The sequence below is a fragment of the Cyrtonyx montezumae genome, unplaced genomic scaffold, assembly GCF_038088225.1.
Source record: "Cyrtonyx montezumae isolate F1298 unplaced genomic scaffold, pur_monq_1.0 scaffold_6, whole genome shotgun sequence".
In the NCBI taxonomy this organism is placed as follows: domain Eukaryota; kingdom Metazoa; phylum Chordata; class Aves; order Galliformes; family Odontophoridae; genus Cyrtonyx; species Cyrtonyx montezumae.
This window is the reverse complement of record NW_027072067.1, coordinates 13056329-13078941: the sequence shown is the minus strand read 5'-3', so window position 1 is coordinate 13078941 and position 22613 is coordinate 13056329. Positions and strand designations below refer to the sequence as shown.

The window sequence follows — 22613 nt, the reverse complement described above, 5'->3', positions numbered from 1 at the left end:
AGATGTGCTCATGCACCAAGGAATCCTGTCGGATTGGAGCCGCAGGAGGTAAACCAGTAGATTGAAGAGGTTAAATGTATTTCTTTACTAATGGGACTGATGCTGTTCAAAGCTCCCATAAAAATTCAGCATGAAGGCTATAAACCCCATGAGCTTAGGGAGCTCTTCACGATCACTCAACCTTTAAGCAGATACAAAGGAAATTTTTCTCTGCCTCTCTCTGAATATATCCATCTCCTCAGGAGCAAGTGAAAGACTTTTCTATAAAACTTGATAAAATTTCTGAGACAGCTCATTAATTCCAGTCACTTCAGCAGTGACTTCCCCACCACTTGTAGCACTCAAAGAGGTTATAGATTGCCTTAGTAAGGATGAATCCTATTCATTAGCCGTTTCCCTGCACTTACATATTAATATTGTCCGACCTTGTTAAGTATAGATGTCTATTCTCTTTTAATTTGTTGTTAGCAGGCTTTTATTATTTTTTTTCTAGTTTCAGAAAGTTCGTGAAATCCCCAAGCTTTTGGGGAGCTTTTGGCCCTGTTCTGGTGGCAGATTTAGCTTGCACTATACCACCTCTCCTTCACTTAGGGGAGATCAGATTTAATAAGGCAGCCTACCATCTCATAACTGGGGCCCAGTGATGGGGATAGGAAGCCACAATCCCAAGCAGCACAACCTGCCATACAACCCAAGTGACCACGACCGACTCTCATGTAATTCCAAACTAAAGATGTTTGGCACCAGGGGGTAACCCACCACCAAAGAAACCTTTGCTCTTCAAGACAGAGAATTCTGCTGATTTGTTGGAGTGTAACAGAGCTGGTTGAAATGTCTCAGCTGAGCGGTATTGAGTAATATTAAGTTTTTCTTTTAAACAAATTCTGAAGGGCCTTGGGCAGAGGAGATGCACAGAAGAAAAATCTTGCTTTCTAAAAAACTAAAAACGTGGGGATTTCCATGAAAATGAGGCCTCTTGTGCTTCTAACTGCATATAACCATGTAATACCCTGAAATAAGAAATGCAATTTTCTGCCTTTCTGATCAGCTCCCAAGGTTAACAGCTGCACAAGCTCTGAACCTTTCAGAAACCCTGCACGAATATTCCCCTCGTGCATCTTGCTGTAGAAAACTACTCAGCCAAAGCGGCTGCACAAAAAAATTAGCAGTTGATTTGAGCTAATTCGATCATTCTGATGAGGTTACAAGGGAAGAATCAGAGACAGAAGAACTACGGGGAGCTCTTAGATACTAAACCTCCCCTGGCACTGGGTCACGTGAAAAAGCAGGACCCGTCCCAAACACAGCTGCTGCTACCCTCCGTGAGGTTACGCCACCCCCATTATAATGGGGAGTTTCTGATGAGCTCCTGCTGGTGTTTATAACCCAAACCCAGGTATAGCTCATTCTTCAAGAATGGAGCAAAGCAATCAGCATCTGTCACAGCTCCTTTGCTTTTCCAGGATCCTGTCCAGATGATCTGGGGACGGCAGAGTCAGATCCAGTGTTCCTTAAACCAACGCTGACCTCAGCGCTGCTGGAGCTGAGCCTGCCCCTTCAAACCCCACCACTACATCAGTGCAAGGCTGACATGAAAGAGAGCAGGAATACGATTCATCACTTTTAGGAGCCACTTTGCCATGTTTCTCAAGAATCATGGCACACTCAGCTGAATTTTACCAAGAAATCAATTACCTGCTAGCTATTCTATGTATCAAAATAGGTTTCCAGTGAAGTAAATCATCCTCACCGTGCTAATGCTGGTAGCACCAAACCCATCTGCAGGAGCACATTAGGATGGATGGCAGCATAGGAACCTGTACAGCTGACAGACATTTACGGAGGATAATTATGGAGATTGCTGGAATATCACTTACTCTGACACGTTAATGGTATCTTTTTAATTAGATACGCAGGCAGAGAGGTGATTGCAAATAATGCAGTGGCTGCTGAGCTGATGTGTCGTCACCAGGATGCCGTGTTCTGACAAAGAGCAGCTCACCCTTTGAGCAGGACCAAGGCTGGAGCACACCTATGATGCTTTAAGACCCCCTTCACTATGAGACATGGAGGCTGGAGTGCTTCCGAAGAAGGGCAATGAAGCTGTTAAAGGGATAAGCAAACAGTTTCCAGCCCCTCTCCAGGTGCTGCAGCAGTGACAGTGCCACGTGACCCATCCAATAAATCCCGTTTTTCCAGGAACTCCCAGAATGGATGCTGCCTCGGTGTTTATCCACTGTCCTACCTCAATCCCATTGCTATCTGTTGTTCTCAATGGAGAGGCCACAAAGATATGAGTACATACACATATATATATAGATATAAACATTTGAGTGCACAGCCTGTCTGTTCTCTGCTTCTCTTTTTACCCAAGTGAAATAATGGAGCATGGCACAGATGTGCTGGCCCTAAAACCTCCCGTTGCTAAGATTTAAGGAAGGGAAAGCCCTCCTCTCCTTCCTGCCTGCAGCTGAGCTGCTCTGCTGAGCAACAGAAAGACAATCTGCTTTCATACAGACATATAATTGGTACAAGTGACGTTCATGAAAACAATGCTGTTTCTTAGCGATTTGTAGTATCAGACACTGCAAGCAATTTTCTCTGATGGAGTTTGACAACTTTGTCCAAAAAAAAAAATTAGATTTCTTTAAGCTACAAACAGTCTTCAACAGAAACAGATTTAAATACAAACCAAAGTCCCTCACGCTGCTGTAAATCACAAGGGAAACATAATTCATTTGCAGCAGTTTTCAACAAGAAAACTTGGCAGCCTTTCAGCGAGTTTCATAATTGCTCTATTTTAAACTCCAGCTTGAAAACGCTCGAGATAGCTTTTAGTTTTATTGAAAGGTTAATTTCACACCTCCAGAAAAATACCAGCTTTCCATTAGATCTAACGGAGTGTTAAACATGAAAATTACAGACCCTTCACACAAACACACCAGGTTTGGTGGGTTTCTATCCCATATTGCTTTTCTTTTCCTCCCAGTGAAGGCACAGCCATGTTTGGGGCTGTCCCTATTGCTCCTGGGTTAGGGCTGAAGGGAGGTGACAGCTGGGCATCATTCCCCTGGGGCAAGATCAGATCCCAATCCTTTGTGTTTGTAGCTATTGTGATCCCTGATGGACACAGACACTTCACAACTCTTGAAATCATAACTCTGAGCAACAAGTGTATGTGCACGCCTACGGATAGGGTGTATAGAAAAATGTTCGTGCAGCTGTACACACAAGGAAAGACATTAGGGAAGCACGCTGCTATTACCTTCAAAAAAATTACCATTCAGTTTTATGGGGAAGAAAAAAATATATCACGCTGAATTTTAAGTATTTTAAATTCAATCTCACCAGAAAATGATTTTCAACAGAGAGGGACATCACTACTTCATAGAATCAAAGAGCAGCACAGGTCAGAAGGGACCTCAAAATGTCTCAAGGCCCAACATTTCATGAAAAAAAAAAAAAAAAAAAAAGGAGCCTGGGTAAGTTCCTCTAGCACCCTGTCCAAAAGTATTTGGAAAGAGGGAGATATTTGAGGTATTTGAGGCTGCAGCACAGCTGCCCAGAAAACTCTGGGTTCCACAGCCCTTGAGGTGCTCAAGACCAAACTGAATGGGGCCCTGCAAAGCCAGAGCTGGTAGATTGCAACCAGCCCCTCAGCAGAGGGCTGGAACTGGATGATCCTTCGGGTCCCATCCCAACCACTACAGCACTTGGAATGCAATGTAGAAAGGTGAAGCATAGGAGCTGCTGAAGAAGGTACCAATAAAATAGCTGGGCCTCCTTTAGCTGCTTCTTTTCTCACTTTCAACAATATTGTACTTTCTCTCTGTAATTATAAAAATAAATATCTTGGTTGTCTGAGATACTCTTGTCTAGAAACAGCAGGAAGAAAAAAAAAACACACGCAGCTTATGAAAGAAGTGGCTGCCTTTGTGAAAAATAAGCTTCCTTTTAACATTTGCAAGTTATCAGCATTGCAAGGATCCTGGCAGGGGTGAGCCATTCTGCAGGAGATGGATGGGCAATTGCTGAACAAAGGCTTGCGCAATTTGGCTGAGAAAGTAGGAAAAAATAATTCAGTCATCAGTGAGAGCACCTGCAGGCATCCCTCTGCACATCCCAGGTGAGCACCATCGCTCATCCAAAGGCAGATAACCTTTATGCTTCCATCTGACATTCAGTCTCTGGCCTTTAGAATCGCTGCTCTCCCGATCTTCCCCGTGTAAATCATCACACTTCCCCTTTTTATGATATTCTAATTAAGAAAACTGTGATAACAGTAACTAATTATGTCCATAACACATTTTGAAGCGATCTCTCTGCCTGTCAACACTCAGAGCTGGAGTCTAAACTTTGGCAAATGTCCCAGAGACAAAAAAGGGTACGGAGCAGGATGCCACAACCTCCTGTCATTAATCTTGGATAAAGAAGTTCCCATGAACAATCAGCGACTTGTTTGCCATCAGCCTCCCACATCCTGCTACAACTTCTCTGATACAGCCTCACCACACTCTTCTAATAGATCGCTCTCAAGGGTAATCACTGCCTTTTTACCATCCCGTTTTCCTGATCAAACAATACCTATTCAGAAACAAGCACCAGGATGCACGGCGAGCAGTATTTCATCTATCAGGAGATGCAGAACTGCATCCATCCTTTAAAACACAGCAGACAAATCAAACCAGATTACAAAGCTTCTCCAGATGCAAACAAAGCTGTCATGTTTTGCAGCTGAAACACGAAGACCACATCATCTTTCTTCCAGCAAGCAGAGCTGCTAAGGGTGCTGCCCCAGGGAGAAAACAGCCTGGGGAGCCTGGATGCACAGTTTCCAGAAGTCAACACAATGGGAGATGCCTCAAGTTATTGTCATTGCCAGTGGGCTTCCTCCACCTCAGGTCCTTCCACCTCCAGCTTCACTAGGAATGCTCCTAACCTGTAGCTGTAGCTCCCACTCCTCTCTTGATCCTAACGAGGACATCTGCTCCCTCCCATGGCTGCAGCCACCCCCCATGATCCTCTCCTACCAGCTGGAGCCATGCAGGCACCTACATTGGGGATCGTCATATTAAAGTGTTGGAGAAGTGTCTTCTCACTCCATCGATTGATAGCAAATATGGGATCCAAATCCAATTGTAACACCTTTGGCCACTGCCTTCACAGTATTTGACAGAAAATGTTCTGACCTGCCAGATTTCCTGCAACAAGATGAGATGTGAGCTGTTGGAATGCCACAGCTGTACCAAATGAAACCTATCACCCTGATGGGCAGCAGTGAAATAGGCAGCTGTCTGTCTGGGTGCTGGTCAGTGACTCTCTGAGGAGTTTCAGTCTTAGAGCTACATCAGGACTGCAAGTAAATTGATTGCATAGATGCCTGTGGTCTACAGAACACAAATACACAAGAGGGAGAATAAATAAATATTAAAGTGCCAGTAGCCTGTTGTATTTCAAGGCCTGTGAGGTTACAGTGACAGTGGAGAGCAAAAGGCAGACACCACGTAGGACTTCTCTGTATGAGGCACTGTATTTGGCAGTGCTACTAGGGGACAAACCTCAGCAGTTTCCAGCTGAGCTGTTATGGTTGGGACCGAGCTGCTCTGCAGAACTGCTCTCGTAGCACCTGGTGACACATGAGCACCCCACAATTACAGACGAGTTATTAGTCATTTCTGTTGGATCAGCTTCTGCTGCATCTAACGAAGTCAAGTCCTTCATGACATTTAGAAAGCAGTTTATTAAAAGGACCAGATAATGAGCCAATCAGCAGCATTAATTTCACTTACACTATCATGGTTAAAAAAGGCACAGCTCTTTCCATTCTTGAACACTCAATGCGATGGCATAGAGGGGTGAATCACAGCACAGTATAGCAGCCTCCAGGTGGCTGCTCAGGGCACTCCTGCAGTTTTTACAGACTCTTTAAGAGAGAACAAAGACCCATCCCTCTGTGGTGCAGGATGCCAAGAGCCCCAAGCAGCATACAAGTCTGTGGAGTGAGCCAACTCTTGGAAGCATCACAGTGGAAAAGCAAAGGTTTTGCTGAGAAGCCATTCTTGGGAGTCACAGAGTCACAGGGGGTGGAGGGGACCTCAGGAGGTCATCAAGTCCAATCCCCTGCTAAAGCAGGTAACCCTATAATAGGTCACACAGGTAGGTGTCCAAAGGGGTCTTAAATACCTCCTTAGAAGGAGACTCCACCACCTCTCTGTGTTTTTACTTTACAATGGGAAACAACATCTGCTCCTTTGGCAAACCATAAGCTCACATTTGTGTTAGGAAATCAGCAGCTTTATTAATAATTGAAGTATTATTCAAATGACAAGGAAAGACTGGCATTTCTGAGAGATGCTCACAAACCATCCAAGCTTTAATGCATGCCTCCTTATTTAAAGTTTACACCAGAAATGTGGCATTTACCACTCTCTTGTCCATAAAATATTTCTCTCTTTCATCAGTGGATGGTTTAGATCAAAACCAGAAGGCAGGAACAATTCCAGAGAACTGTCTGTGAGGAGTCCCCTGTCTGGAGGATGCCCATCCAGAAGCAATGAGCTGTTGACCTCACTTAGACAAAATAAATAAATGCAAAGGTGCTTATAGAAGGCTGCTTATTTAGAAAGAGATCTAATCTGCAGCTTATCATCTGGCTGTGTCAGCTCCCATTGAGAGCTGCCACCAGGTTACTGATGGATGGTGCTGCTGTCATCATCCCATGCCTGTGTGGAAAGCCATAAAAACTAGTGCTGCTGTTTTCCAAAACCTTTAAGTTCTTTGCATGGAAGAGCAGAGGCAGCACTGTTTGATTTAGAAAAGGCAATGAGAAACCTTCCATGAGGAAACCATGGAGTTGACCCCTTCCACACAGGGTCCACAAAGGCCTCGTCTGCAATAACTTCATACCACAAAAGTCTGTTGAGATGCGATTTCATGTATATATTAAGCCATATATTTGAATATTTTCATGCATATAAAAGTTGGATTCACAATCTTTTGGGGATAAGCTCTTTAACTGATAACCCCCACTTATAAAGTCCATCATGCATATGAGCATTAAGACGCGAGCAGACTCAAGGCAGCCCAAACAGATGTCTGCACAGCTTCAAGCACAAGCCAGAAGCCTGTGTTGGTGAGTAAATGCCCTGATTTATGAGTAGAAACAGCATATTTGTGAACAACAGTAATGGCTGCTCTGCTCCCCATTCAGGAGTCGGGGGGAAGTAAAGAACTCTTACACAGAGCGGGTGCAGAGTTGGTCATATTTGAGACTCAGATTCCTGCAGTGATCTGCCTGGGTAAAGGTTATTTAATTTAGTGAGATACGTTGTACTCAAGTGTTTAAATTAGAAACCTGCTCTGAGCTGAGGATCTGTGATTAGACGAAGAGGAGAGCAGTAATCACTTGGAGTGCTGCACACAAGGGGCAAGCAGCCCCACAGAATGCCTAATTTGTAACCTATTTATGCACTGCAGAACCACACACCTTAATGGTTTAAGTATTCTGCTGTATGCCAAATGACAAAATGCTGCTTGGACGAGCAGACAGCCATTTGCACTCAGGTCATTTATCTTTCAAAATAGCAACAGAGCAATCTTGTGCTGTCTGGCTGGAGCCACTCTCTCTAGGTACAGCATCCCAAAGTGGCTCTGCTTCGATCTGCGTGACCTGAGGACATGCTGTGGGTAAGTTCAAGCAAGGAAGCTGTAAAATTGCTTCTTGACATGCAAACCACCATCATTATTGTGTGCTGTGAAAGTACCAACACATTGCCATGCAGAGACCACAGAGAGCTGCTTCTGGAAACATAATCAATGTATCCTCTATCCCAGAAACAGAACTCTATTCCTATACATAGAGCCACTCAAGGGCTGATAACACACTAGGAAGAATCAACCAGAAAAAAAATTAACATTAGTTAGAGCAAAATTGGTCTGTATCCATCACCTCTATCCAACTTGGACTTCGTGGTTGAGTCAGAGGTGATCTCACCCTTTTTTTTGTTTCTGTTCCTACACTTATAATAACAAAAAACACTGCAACACCATATTGCACTGAGCTACAGGCACACACCACCACCCTGAGCCCCCAGCCAGGACTCGGCCATACCCATGGATAGGACACACATCTGTCCTGAGCACTGGGAACACATTCCCAGCCTGCTCATATCACACACCTACGATCGCTCCCAGTCCCATCACAGAGGGAGAAGAGAAACAAGAAGCCACAAATGCCTCCCTAGGATGCCAACTCAGACACTGCTGTTCTCAACAAGGCATTTTTAGGGGAATCAGCATGTACCACCCTCATCAATAAAGCTGTTGTGTCTGCTATCAGCAGACAGAACTTTGCCTCTGACTTTGCTGCTCTATTAGCATGTCTTGCATTAACTCAACAAATTAAAGCCCTGTGGTAAAGCAGAGAAAACTTGGAAGAAGAATGCAAGCACTGCACACAGCTTTGTGTTGGATGTTGACCAGCAGAACGACAGGTACAAAATGGAGTTGGTGGGCAAGGACTGGGCAGGTGGGCTCCCCAGCGCTGTGATCACAGCCAGGCAGGAGCTGGGCTCCTGCCCTCAGCAAGGGGGCAGCTCAGGTGGGATGGTACACCTGGTGTTGGGGCGTTCACTCCAACCAGTGGCTGTTAGCAGAACCATTAATGCAGCAAGCATTACGAGCAGGACACCGGGTGCAACACTGTGGCCAGCAGCATGGTAGTGCAATACACAGAAACCCCTTGGATCTCTGGCCTTGGATCTCCAGGCAGGGTCCCCAGTTCCAGCCCATCCCCAAGGAGCCATTAAGTGATGAATAATTGAGAGACCTGATTTCAGAGCAGCATCTGAGTTCTCTTGAGCACACACCACGTGGGACCAGAGCTTGTTTCCCACCACACACACCTGTGAAAGTGTACCTTGAGAGAGAGATGGTGGCTTCTGTGGTAATCATATTTGGGAAGATGCAGTTACAGCACAGTGGAGTATTACAGAAGAAATAGCAAAGCAGCAGATCTCTGCTAGCACCAGGGCTCCTTCCCCTGCAACCTCCCCAAAAATTAATGGTCTGTATTAAAGCGGAGGAGTTTCTGAACAACAAAGCAGTGATTCATACCAAAACAACATGAAAATCAAACTCTCATAAAATATTTGATGCATTTGGGATTCCAACCATCAAGGAGGAAGGAGAGAAGAAGAGAGACATTAAGTTACAAAAGAAAAAAGCAAACCCAAAAAGCCAGTTTTGCATTCTTTACACTCCTACCACCCATAAGTTAGCTCTCAGCTCACAAGATTTTTCCAAGATGCTATCCACAACTCTCCAGGGAGAATGACCTCTTTCTCATTGAGATCAGCACTACAGAGATGAGAATCGACTGGCACAATATTAAACTTTAGGAGAGAACTTTGAGACAGGAACAAGTGCATGGAGACCTCGTGGCTTTGGCACCCTACAAACCAGGGGAAAGCTTTGTTAAGAACATCACAAGCAGGAAGGGCCCAGAAGTAGAACGATTGCCCACTCCACTTAGCAGCATTTTAATTCCAAAAGGTTTTTGACAAAGCCCCTCTCCAAGGCACTTAAAGCTGCTAGAATGTCACAGGATAAGAGCAAGTATCCTTTAATGCATTAATAACAAGAAGGATTAAAAAAAAAATCAAGGATAGGAATAAGCCCTAGCTTTCAGAGGAGGGAGAAAGCCAGACTGCTCCCTGTAGCCTTCACCTAGAAAGTCATTTGGCAGCAAGAGTTTATAAAGGAGACAGTTCAACATAGCAAAATTGTAGATTTTCTATATGCATACACATATACACACATACCTGTAGAGGAGCACACACCAGCTCTACAGCCTGCTCTGCTCAGCACATCTCACATTCCACCCAGGACTATGGGGATGAAGGGCATTTTCTTTCCGTCAGCATTTCTGAGCTTCTGATTCAAGACACTCTGCAGCTGGGAGCTCCTAGTTAGAGTATCTAAAGATGATGCCAGCTGCCACACAAGTACTTTCCCCCTAACCCAGCTCTGCTACAAGAGCAGTTCTTGCACTTAAAACCCTACAGATAAAGAAAACCCTACAGTTTCTCAATGCTTCCAGAGACTACAATAAATATTTGAGAAGAATTAATTGTTAGTCTTTCATTTGATATGCTTGCCCACCCCTTCTGTTGCATATACTTGAGCACTGCCAGCATTGCTCCTCCTCAGGGTACATTCAGCTGAAGACTTCAGGTGCTCATTAATTAATGCCTAATTTGTGTGGGCCTCTGCTTAAAATTCTCATGCAAATTGCTCTCAAATCGTGCTCTGTTTTTAGCTGAGTTGAATCCAAGTGCTGAAATGCCAAAAGAGGAAAGACAAATCAGAGCGTGGATGTGCAGGTAATAAAGCTTTTCTGTTCCTTGGAGGCTCTGCAGTAACCTTGGGTCATGTGTAGTACAAGCATGAATTTAGAGAAGAGATAAAGAGCACTGTGAAGGCTGAATCTCCTAAAAACACAAACTATGAGCTGCTGATAGAGACTAACTACTGATAAACACTCTCTGAAGCACTGGGTATTAACATGAGTTTTTCCTGCAAACAGTTCATCCTCCAGGAGTGTGAAAGATTTTCACCAGAGGAGAAAAGAAGGGATCCTCCATATATAATCACTGTGTATGTTGTCCAGTATTAATACAGGATTTGACAAAGCCACCCCTAATACAATCTGTTTTTAATTTGTGGTCTTTATTACAGCTTATTGTAGCTGCCTAATTAAAGTTCATTAGGGAGGTAATCAGCCTTATTTCTGTAGTGGGAGCAGTTTAATAAGAAGGTAATTTTGCAATTTGTTTTCTTAAATTAATTAGGCAAAATCCTATAAAACCCTCAGAGTGGGGTCACAAACCTGGGCAAACTGTGGCACTAGCTGCACTGCCTTGGGAAAGGAGATCATGTGTTAGTGGTCTTCCCCTGGTGTAGGATCATACTTGTCAAGCACAGTGGTATTCACACCTTTTCAGGAGTAAAACTATCATATGAGGGTTAACCTGAGTTACTATTAGTGTACACTGCTGCCATACAACCCCAAAAGAGCATCAGGTGGAGGCTGGACAACTACAGAACGGAATCAAGAAACATCCACTAACAGATGTGGGAAATGGGTTGGTGTTTGTACACAGACTTCCTCCTGCAGCCCAGAAGCCAAAGTAAATAAGCACTTGATTCTGGAACAAAGAACCAGAGGAATAGATGGAGGGCTGCGGGACTCCGCTAGAGAAGAAAAGGTCTCAGCACTGGGTTGTAGACCTTTATACTCAATCCCCACTGTAGGAATACTTGGTTCATTTCCAGCACCACCCAGCTTCGTTCTTCACACTCAAGCATAGAGTGAACATTCATGAAATTACCCAGATAAAAAATTATGCTGACTTTAGCTGCCTTCCCAGGGATCTTGCTGTTTTGTATCACTGACTGACCCTTACTAAGCCCTGCAGAAATCATAAGCAGTAAGGCAAGACTTGCACAAAGATCACGCACTGCAACTTACTGTTTCCTCCTCTGGTGATGTGAGGGTGCCCTGAGTCTGAGCAGCTGTTGCTTGCTGCTGGGGTTTGTGAGGGTGGAAGAGCTTCTGGGATCCTGCATGTCATTTATTGATCATCTCAGGTCAAAGAGGGCTTGATTTTGCCCACTGATGAGTTTCTGCATCCATTTGGGCTGCTGGTTTCACTGGAGGGCCTGAGGCAAATCTGCCCCAGTATCCTGGCCCCTCATTGATTTCAGCAGTGTGTGATCTGCCTTGTGCATCTCCAGACATAAAAATCTAGAAAATATCAACTGAGGAGGGCAGATCATGTAGGAAAGGGAAAGAGAAAGAAGCTGTGCTCAACTCAACTTGAGTTTTGGCCCAGAAGTGATCACCACCATCCAAGTTGGATTTTTAGAACATTTGAATGGAAGGAACAATGAAAGAGGCACTGCACCAGCTGTGCATGACCAGCACGGAATCACAGAATCACTGAGGTTAGGAAAGATGACTAAGATCACAAAGTCCAACTATCAACCCATCCCACCACACCCACAAAACCATGTCCCTCAGTGCCACCTCTGCCCTTTCCTTGGACACCTCCAGGGAGCTTCTCTGCAGACACCCAGCACTGGCCTAGGGCTTCTCCTGTGAATTTCTTTGTTTTCATTATGGGGATCACTTCATTGTAACACGCTGGAGATTGAACCTGGCTCTTGTTGTGGATGTGCATAACCTAAACTCGCTCCTACAGTAATAATGAATAAAAGATAAGACCTGTGGCTCTGAATCTATCTAAGTCTAATGGTTGATTTGTGCAGCTGGGGATTAGAGAGACAGCCTGATGTATCTGGCTGCTGAATGCGGAGTGCTGTTTGCGTTTGCTGGAGGAGGACTCAGAGCTATGGCTATGAACACTTGCAGGGTGAGTGAGCAGCAGACAAGGAGAGAAGGTGTAGCTCCACTGGAAGCCATGTAAACTAGTGGCTGCAGAAAACATCAGTGCAGGAATTAAAAGCTGTCAGTTCAGAACACCATGAAAAAGCACAATTTCTTCTTTATCTAGCTTCCCTGACAGAATTTGAAACAAAGAGATTTTCTTTTTAATCCTTTGGTGTTTCAGAGTACTCCTTTGTGGCTCACAACCTGCAGCACTCTGGAGACAACGTAATTCTGGGACAAAAAGCTCTGAGGTGAGCTCCCAGGGGTACACATCACATAGTGCTCTTCTCAGTCACATCCAGTCACTCCTGGAGGGGCGTTACCTGCTGCTGTGGTGGGCTAAGAAGTTTTATTGGACACGAAAAAGTAACAACCACCTTGAATATGTTTCTTACTCCTAAAAGTTTTGTGCAAGTTTGCAAGCCCAGTGCAAGAGGCCTCAGGTTCTGGCAGAGACTGGGCTGGAGCCAGATTGTTCCAACCTTCCAAGTCTAGCAAGCTGTAGATTTAATGCCAAATACGAAGAACCTATTGACCTGGGTGTGCTAATTAGAGTATGAGAATGATTCTACCCTCCTGAGCCAAAGATCTGAGGACGAAGCTTTCAGCCCAGCAGCTCTCCCTGACCCCCATTTCTCCTGTGGCAGTCATTTGGAAGCTCACAGACCTGCAAGCATGACTCAGAGCTTTCAGAACAGAACTTAAAACTGAGATCCAAAGCCTGCCGAGCTTCCCAAGCCTAAGCCCATGGAGGTCAGGTGTTGACTAGCTTCTCTTCAAGATGCCTTCACTTCTAGGGGGATCTACTATTGAACATCAGCTACGGGATGTTCACACTTACAGAGGAGATGGTAGATCTCATCAGTTTAGCTGCCTGCCCAACTCCTTAGCACTTGTGGGCTTTGCTAAGAGAAATCGATGATGAACTCCCATTGCTTCCAATAGGAGCAAGCTGGGAATGAAACAGAGCACAACGGTAGCCTTTTAAGCAAGCTTTTAGCCAGCTCCCCAAGGATGCAGCCAGACATGCTGTCTGTGCCAGATCAGCTTCAAAGCAGTCAGCTTAGAGTGCTCGGGGCAGCCACAAATAGCCTGAGCTAATAAAAGAGCATCCTCCTCAGCCGAGCTGCAGACTTCTGCCTACCTTAGTCTATAAGACAATGCTGGGGCTCTTAGAATCATAGAATCATTAAGGTTGGAAGAGACCACCAAGATCACCTTGCCCAATTATCACCCACCCCCACCATGCCCACTGACCACATCCCTCAGTGCCACATTTCCATGGGTCTTGAACACCACAGGGATGGTGAGTGTACTATTTTCCTGTGCAGCCTGTGTCAGTTCCTCACAACTCTTTGAGAAAGAATTTTTTCTAATATCCAACCTAATATCTTCCTGCATCCCCTTGTTTTAGAGCATCAGGAAGGGCTGTCAAAGATGAATTCAGATCAAGCCTTGCACATCCCATTCATGCTGTTCAGAAGCAACCAAGACCTTCCTGTGAAGCTCTGGCACCCAGCTCCAGTTCTGCTATGCACACACAGTTTCTCTGCACCTCTGATTCCCTCCTGACCATTTCAGTAATGAGTTATGCTTCCAACTCTGGATTTCTGCTGTGCTTTGCACAAAGGCTTTTGATGGAAGCTAGGCACTCCGGACGGTAGTGCAGCACACAAGTGGCATTAGAATATGAAGGGTTTGCATGAGACAAGATGGCAGAGTGAACTGATCTGATAAAAGCCTCTTAAGTCATTAATTCAAGTCATGCAAGATTAAGAAACATTTCAGCAATAAAAGAAACTGTGTTAGGGCCTCAGCGACTTCAAAGAACACTTTCTTAATTGGCTTCACAGTATTGTTCCTTTTGCCTTTTGTTGTAACAGAGGGATATTAAGAAATTCATCATTTCAAAGTCATCAGTGTCTCTCAAACAAGCTTTTCAGGGCTGTGCTATGTTTTCTATACTTTGATAATAGGAAAGGCCTTCTAGGGACTCACATTCAATCCATCTTTCTACCTGCTTATTCTGTATGATTCTGCAGATTTTCTGCCTGGGCTGAAAACAAGGGGCTGGAGGAAGATGCTGGGGACACATTTCCAATGTGAAGCCACGATACTGATGGAGGTGAAGCTACCAGATTAAATCCTCTCTTTAATCTGTGAATATTCCACCTCCAGACCACATCCTTGCTCTTGGACCCACTGAGCAACACCTTGCCTGCTGAGCTCCCTTCTGAAAATCATTCACACTCCTCTCAGCTCCATCCCACACTGCACGACGACACAGACCTGTCCTTCCCAAAACAGCTGGCTGCCAGCCCCCTGCTGCAGCTAGTCTTTCTTTGCACCAAAATCCATTACAAGTCATCTTCTTAGCTCTGAGAACACTAAGACCCTTTTCATGTCAAGGAGTTAAATATTGTTACTCAGCTGACACTAATTTCCCCTCTTTTAGCACCAAAGCATTTGATCCCTTCCTGTTTTAAAAATTATGTTCCACAGATAAATAGTTGTCATTGGCCTCTTTTCTAGCTAGGAAGAAAAGGAAATAAAAGGGGTTGCAATGTTTTGCTGGCTCTGTTAATGAACCTGTGCTTCATTAGGTGCCCCTTCCCCATCATCCCTACTCTTGACCATCCCTTAACTGCTTTCTCCTCCTCACATTTCATGAAACAATGGACTCAGTTGATAAGTGGACCTAGCTCATCCATAGGTCACACAAGCACACCAGTGCAAACACTGGACTTGAAATTCCTTCCATAGCCATCCCCCATTGAACAGGTCAGCCTAGAGGAGGAAATAAAAGCACATGCATCAATAAATAAAGCTCCACTGAGAAGGCTTAACGGTGGGTTCACAAGCACACAGACTCAAAACAATGTTTATCAAAAGCTGCAGCAGATTTTCCCATGGCTGCCACATGGGAGCTCCATCAGTATTGCTCCATTGACACCCAGGGCTCAGGGCTGGAGCTCACAGAGCAGCACGAGCCCCAGCCAGCACGCTGCCTACAGGTAGTGGATTTGGGCAAGGCTTTATTCCATTTCAAAGGCAAAAGCAGAGGGTATGCAGCACTCAGTGTTATCTCTGTGTGCATTTCACCCCTGCTTTCCTTATAAAGTGCCAATCATTTTGTGGATTTCACGTTTCTGATCTCCTGCAGCAGGTCAGACAGCAGAGCGAGGCTGACCAGCGAGATCATGAAATCTTCAAAATCAATTTTTTTCTCTGGCTCCTCATCCAGGGCAGAAATAATTTCCTGGTACTTCGGCTTGTTTTCCTGGCCCTGTGGAGAATCATAAATGAGAAAAACAACATTAAGCACAAAGCTCCTTTTTTATTGCATCACCTGTTAAAAAACCAACCGACCAAACATAAAACCCACAACAAAACAAGACACATATGTAACAGTTACATTTTCTATCTCCCTATTCAGATTTTCAAGTCCACACTCATCCTCGTTCTTCTAAAGTTACCCCAAGAAGCCCCATCAGAAATACAGAACAACCAATGCTTCCATCTAAATCCAGAACACATCCTTTAGAAGATACCCAATGACAACTGAGAGCCAGGCAGCAATGCATGCAGCTGGTTACTGCAGCAGTGTGCCAATAGCTCTGCTGGGAAGCAATGGAGCCCTGTGCCTCGATAAAACCAGGGTGAAGAAATAAAAAACACCCTATGTTACTGATTAAGACAGGTCCTTGAATAAGTTCTTGGGAACTGTTGATTTTAAGACACATCAATTTAATGGACATCATTCTCTGCCCTGTTGGATGCTGATGTCGTAATGGAATATATTTCATCTTCACGTGGCACACCTGTTATTTATATTTGCTTAAGAAAAAAAAAACACTGTTGAGTATTTTTTGAGATTAATAATCTTCAGAATACCTCATTATGTCAATTTTTTTAATTGTTATCACTATGTCCTTTTCCATCAAAAAGTGCCTGTTTTCTAATTTGGTATCAATTCCCACTTCCCAACTTGCCATGGGATTTTGTTATTCTTGAAAGAAATGTATCATCAAGAACGCTTTCAGTCCTAAATCTCTCTCTCTTACTTAATTGATAAAAAAAAAAAAAAAAACCAACACACAAACAAAATACACACACTAACCCTGAAACAAAACCAAAAAAGGCACTAGTTTTATGAACGTATTTTTACCACTTGGATAAAATTCCTGTTTCTTTTGGTTTTGAGAGATGGGTGGGAGGAGCTTTCTGCTTCTTGCCCTGCTGCTCACCAGTGGGATACACAGCTCTGCAGCACGGGGACAATGCTCCTGGCATTGGGTCAGTCCTCTGGCAAACTACTAACCACCTAATTCATTGCAATAGGTTTCTTATCCCATAAATGCACAGAGACTTGTAATCATCCGAGGGCTTGTTTTCTTGTTGGTTTGCAATCACAGTACTTTATTAGCAAGAGCTCAAGCAGGTGCAACAACAGTGGCTTCTTGCTGTCACTCCTCACCGAGCCTCATGTTCTTGCTTTATATTGGGCCTGTGTTTAATCAACTAAAGATGTTTTCACTGAGCCTAGTGGCATTTCACCTGGGATTACCCCATGGATGGATGCACACACAGCAGTGGAGCAGAGCCCAAGGTGCCCAATCCCTCTCACCTGTATGAATCTTGAAAACTGGGTTTGCAGCAGGCTCTTGGTTTCAGCTTTGCTGAGTTTGCCCTCAGGGTCAGCAGAGTTGTTATATACCAGCGCAGCAGTAGCAAAAGCTTTCTCAAGGTCTGAGCCTTTTTCTAGAGCTAGGGGGGGAAAAAAGTTACCAGCCTAACAGAAAAAGCAGTGTTTGTGATATAATTGAAAGGAATCTGTCAGAAGCATCCTGAGTGGGTGGGAATCAGTGTCATTTCATTAAAGTTAATGAGCCTGAAAGTGTTTATACCCACAGAGGACCTAGCCTAGATTTTATATGGAGTGGGCCAGCCCCATACCTCCTGTCCCATACCTGAATGCAGGTTTTATCACTGCTGAGGTATGCTGTGTAGGGACAGAGGGTTAGTATGAGACCTGCCTGGTTATTCCAAAGGGATCTGCTGGCAACCTTTTGTGTGCGGGTGGGCTTCCAGAGACCTCTGGCAGGGAAACATGGCCTAGCTGGTAAGCATCAGCACAGTTGCACACTAACACTGTGAGGCATTTGGAATTTCAGCTGAAATATTTGGCAGGGTTCATCCCCTTGCTTCTAAACCACACTTTGAAGAGTATATGCTCCCAGCTCACGGTTACTGTCATGTCCTGGATATGGTTTGGCTGTGATTTTAAGGGAGAGGTGAACAGAAGAGGAGACATGGATGAAAGCTGGGAGCGAAGGCCCTTACCTTTTATCGATGCCAGCTGCTTGGGTATAGGTATGCTGAAGGGAGAGAGAAGAGAGGCATGGTTATCACCTGATGCATGCACATAGTTTCTCAGTTAATAACCTCGCTCATTTTTGTTAAATTTAATCCTCCAGAATCCCACAACTTCTCAAGGGAGACCAGCTTCCCTCCACAGCAAGGAGACCAACATCCTATAAATGCTTAAGGATGGAGCCCTCCCCCCTGCAAGGACAGTCTGAGCAAGCTGGGGCTGTTCAGATGCTTATTAAATTGCCAGAGAGAGGCATAGCAACCTCCGTCAAGTCCCAGAAAGCTAATTGCAGTAATATACACCCAGATAACGACTTCCAAGCAGAAATCACTAGAGATGCAAAGAGCAAAGCCATCACTCACCGCTTGGGCATGACTGCTGCAGCTGGAGGGCTCTTCGTGGTGGGCGCAGGGTTGATGGAGTAGTGCTTGGTGCTGGGGACGCTGGCTCTGCAGCCACACATTGCGCTTGTGATCAGTGTTTGTGATCTCTAAGCAACTCGAGCAACAGCAAACAGGTGGTTGCAAGCTCGGCTCTATACAAGCAGCCTGCTCCCAGCCGCACCCCATCAATAATGGAAACGATCACAGGACCAGTAAATGCTTGGGACTAAAGCAGCCTTGGCAAGGTGGTGCTCAGGGGTTGGTTCTATTTTTGTTTATTGGTACAAATCTCACTATTAGAAAACACACCACTTGTCACGTTACCTGGCTCCTTGCTGTGGATCCTTTCTGAGAGGTACCCCAGCTGGGAATGCAGCTGCTTTCATCCCAGGGTGACTGGTAAAAGGCAGCAACCACAGCCACCTCGTCCAGCACATCCTTCTAGGGAAAGGATAGGGGGTGATGTCAAAACTTCCCAGAATGAGTCCTTATGTAACAGGACACATAAAGGAGACTGCAACAGATGGCCTAGAGAATTAAAATGTTTTCCTCATTTAGTAGAAGCTAAATTACCGAAGGCTAATGAATAAGGATGTTCACCACCTTACTGTTCGTGGATTTTAATTATCTTAAAAAGCATGGGAAAAGAGAACCTTTAATTTTCCAGCTAAGAGTGTCATTACTCAAACAATTCAGAGCCTTTTTCTGAGAGGTTTAAGCTGTCTTAGATCTCTAGTGCATTCTTTTGGGCTGGCTCATGAATAAAACAGAGCCTGTAATTGCAATGACGCAGCCAAAACACATATAATCAATGCTCATTATCCCATCAATTAACACACTAAAATTAAACAAGAATTCAGGCTTAGTAATCTGCCATCATCTTAAAAAAAAAAAAAAGTCTTGATATCATGTTGAAGTGATAATTCCCCTTTACATCTGTTGAACCCTACAAGAAGGCATGAAAAGCCTTACAATCCTGGTTAATCCATAGAACAGCAACGCTTGGGCTTAGCATCCAAGGTAGAAATGAGAGTAAGTAGCAGACCCTGTTGCATGTTTATCAGCTCAAGGCAGAGCCAGCTCCCAGGTTTTGGGCTCCTTCCACTGTCAATCATATATTTCAACTCAGGTTTTTTTTCTTTGTAATTTAACTGATATTGAGAGCCTGAGCTCTACAACAGGTGATTTGCTTTGCTGGGGCATTAACAAGTTCAGGCAAGCCTGGGCTATGCTCTCTCTCCAGGATATCTTAATTAGTGTAAGAGGAGTGTTAGTGCACTACAGATACTGGGTAGCACAAGGCTAACCCTTGCTTTTGCAGATGATCAGCTTTGAAGACAGCGAGATTTTGGCTGTACGTGTTGATGGTCAGCAAGGTGTGCAGGGAGCGGGGCCATCTGTTCTGCATCTATCTCGATACACTCTATTTATGTGTGAGATATCCAGGTGATCCCATCAGACAACTTTTAGCACGTTTCACATGTTAACAATATTGTCTACAGAAAACATGCAACCTGATACCTACCACTACACGATCATTGCACGCAGTTCAGTTCAGCTTTCACAGACGCTGTTGCCCTCGCTGCCTTTTTGTTCCTTTGCCAGAGTTTTCCCCTCCCTTCCATGTACTTGTTGCCATTCAAGATGACATGTTGCGACACAGTGGGGCAGCAGCTCTCTTGGCAATGCCCCTACAACAGCAGCCAGAGGCAGGTGTGGGCTTGCCTGCACCGGGACACATAAGGGACGGGGGCACAGGTGAGGGACTAAAGCCATAGGTACACCCACACCATCATCCTCTTAGCTGTCATTTCTTCAGTCAATTTTCAGTAGCTCCATGAGAAATATTACTCCAAGACCACAGCGGAGTGTGGGTCCTCGCTGTCTTGCATGAGGACATTTCAAAGTGGAGGTTTTACTGAGAAACAGGAACACAAACAAAAAAAAGAGCTCAATAGAAGGAGGGTGAAGCCAATGCCACAGTGCCAGCCTCCTGCTGAGGCTTCCTGGTTGCATTCACTGAGCTCCCTGCTGCTAAGCATCCAGAAGAAAACTAAACCTGAGCCCATGCCCAACCTGATCTTCAGGGCAGCTTAGAAGGAGGCAAAGCATCTCAGCCCATCTCCCCACTACTTATGTGCTTCTCAGCTGAGCCTGGGATTGAGCTCTGGGGTCAAGGGTGAATGAAATATTAATGAATCTCACTGCTAGTGAAATGCCAGTTAGGCAAAGCTGTTGGAAACAGGATGTCTGCAAGGAAACATCCTTTGTCATTGTACACCCAGGCACATCTTCAGATATGACACAACATTGGCCAAAGTCTGCTCATGCTGCCCATGGGATGCAGGCACCCTACTCCTTGCTGCCTTTGAAGATCTAACACCTAGGAGACAATCCCAGCAGTTTGGGCACTGAATTCATTTTCAGAGTGAAGCCTGCAAATGTTATTTCAAATAATTTTCCCTCTGAGACATATTTTGTTATAGGAAGAAAGAAAGTCACAATGATAAAATGATAAAAATGCAAGAAAAGAAACTGGTTGCTAAATGGAATGAAAGGGATGCTCAACTATTACAATTTTATACCAAAATGCTCACAAAATCCAAATTCATATTAGAGATGTATGGCATTGATGGATGATGGGGTAATCAGCACCATGTATTAATACTGAAATCCAAATTATTGCTGCACTTAGCAAATTTCAGGAGGAAAAGCTCTTGGTGTTAGCAGCACGAGGGAATATAAAGTAATCCTGAAAAACATGGCTAAGATAGGGAGAACAAAAACTGTGTAGCTGTCCATTCATACATACAGAGGTTTAAATTCAAGTCTGGCTGAAAGTTAGTAGACAGAAGACTAATTACAAATGACGTGACCGCATTGAGAGCACCTGAAGATTAGAAATAAATAACCCCATCAGGCAATTGCAATATGAACCCATGGAACAGGATCAGGAACTTTCTCCAAGTCCCAGCCATCACAGAAGCTCAGGTATGGGCAGCTCAGCAGTCGCAATGAAGGAGATTTTATCAAGCAGGGAAGCATAAATACACCCCCATCTCAGGTAGCTGAGAAATGGTTTAAAAAGAGAAACACATGGGAAAGCTGGAGGGACAGCACAGAAGACCAAGGAACATGTTTTTTTTTTTTTTTTTTCCTCAGTCTGACCTAGTTATTTAACTAACTGGCAGAGATACTCACTAATGATGAAGAAGGAAAGCACTCAGTCTGCCAGCAGCAGAGGATGCTAGAGTTTATTTAGCTGTTTGCCTTAAAAAAGGGAAACATCAGATAAAGTCTTTTCTGTCTTGCTGCTTGACATTCTGCTATGCAGCCACTATTCTCAATCCACTTCCAATTCCTCAACAATTGCCAAAGGATGTGCTAAGCTTTGAACCCAGAGGAACAGAAGGCAAGCACTCAGAAATATACTCCGCTGTAACACAAGGAAACACATGTATCACTTTTGTTTTCACTTCCGCTGCTGCCATAGCGTATTAATCTGAGAAGCCATAGATGAAAAGCTTTTTCATCCCTTCTAATTCACCGCAAAGACATCCCTGGAGGATGTATGGGACAACAACCAGCTCGTCTGTTCTGCATGGCAGCAAGGAGATAGCTGACCTGTGGCCAACCTAGTAGGGAAAGGGGCAAATCTTTCATGAGAAGGTATGCCTCTGTCACTATACTTCTCATCTTTTCCCTCTTTCACGTGATAACCTTTGCTTAGATCAGGTGTTACATAAATAACAGCCCCAAAAAGTCATGTCTTACTTCCAACCCTGGTCTTGTAACTAGGAACTGTCCTTTTTCAGGGTTAACTCCTGAGGTCTGGAAAGCCACAGTGCTCACGTGGTTACAAGAATTTCAGCCTGTTTGAAATGGGGAATGAATCTAAAGAAAACTCAAGTTTCTGACCCTCAGCACAGCATAGAGAAGCTGGGAAATGGGACCCTGCTCACATATGGAAAAGTTGGTGGAGTTGGATCACAAGAAACGTCTCTAAGAGAGAGGCCTGGAGGACACAGATTAAAGAACAACAGAAACAAACAAAAAAAAGGATATTGAGTGGAGGAGGATAGAAGAATGAGGCATGAAGAGTTGACACGATGTAGCCATCCCTCCCCACAAGCACAGATTCATTCTCTTCTGGCTTGCCTGTATTTAGCTTTTTCCAAGCACATTAATAAAGGAAGAAAAGAATAGAAAGCCAAAATAAAAATTTTCACTGACCCTGAAAACTGGATTTTGCTCCCATTTAGCTATTCAAGTCTTTCTTTTCTACAGCTTGAGAAATGTCTTTTCCAGCAATCCACAGAACTGGGATAGTTAGCACAGCACTGGGCTAGTCCTACTGACAGATGGAAAGAGAGGCATAGAGGTGGGCAGATGTTAAATTGCACAG

At 44.4% G+C, this 22613-nt stretch overlaps 1 protein-coding gene across 1 annotated transcript; it reads right to left on the bottom strand.

Moving 5' to 3' along the window:
- Positions 1-15407: 15407 nt before the first annotated feature.
- SNTN (sentan, cilia apical structure protein) lies at positions 15408-18315 on the bottom strand. The gene is made up of 4 exons (XM_065749442.1): positions 18188-18315; positions 17795-17829; positions 17079-17218; positions 15408-15737 (listed from the first exon to the last, which is right to left on the bottom strand). The coding sequence occupies exons 1-4, from the start codon at positions 18286-18288 to the stop codon at positions 15579-15581; spliced, it is 435 nt and encodes a 144-aa protein (XP_065605514.1). The 5' UTR covers positions 18289-18315; the 3' UTR covers positions 15408-15578.
- Positions 18316-22613: the final 4298 nt, after the last annotated feature.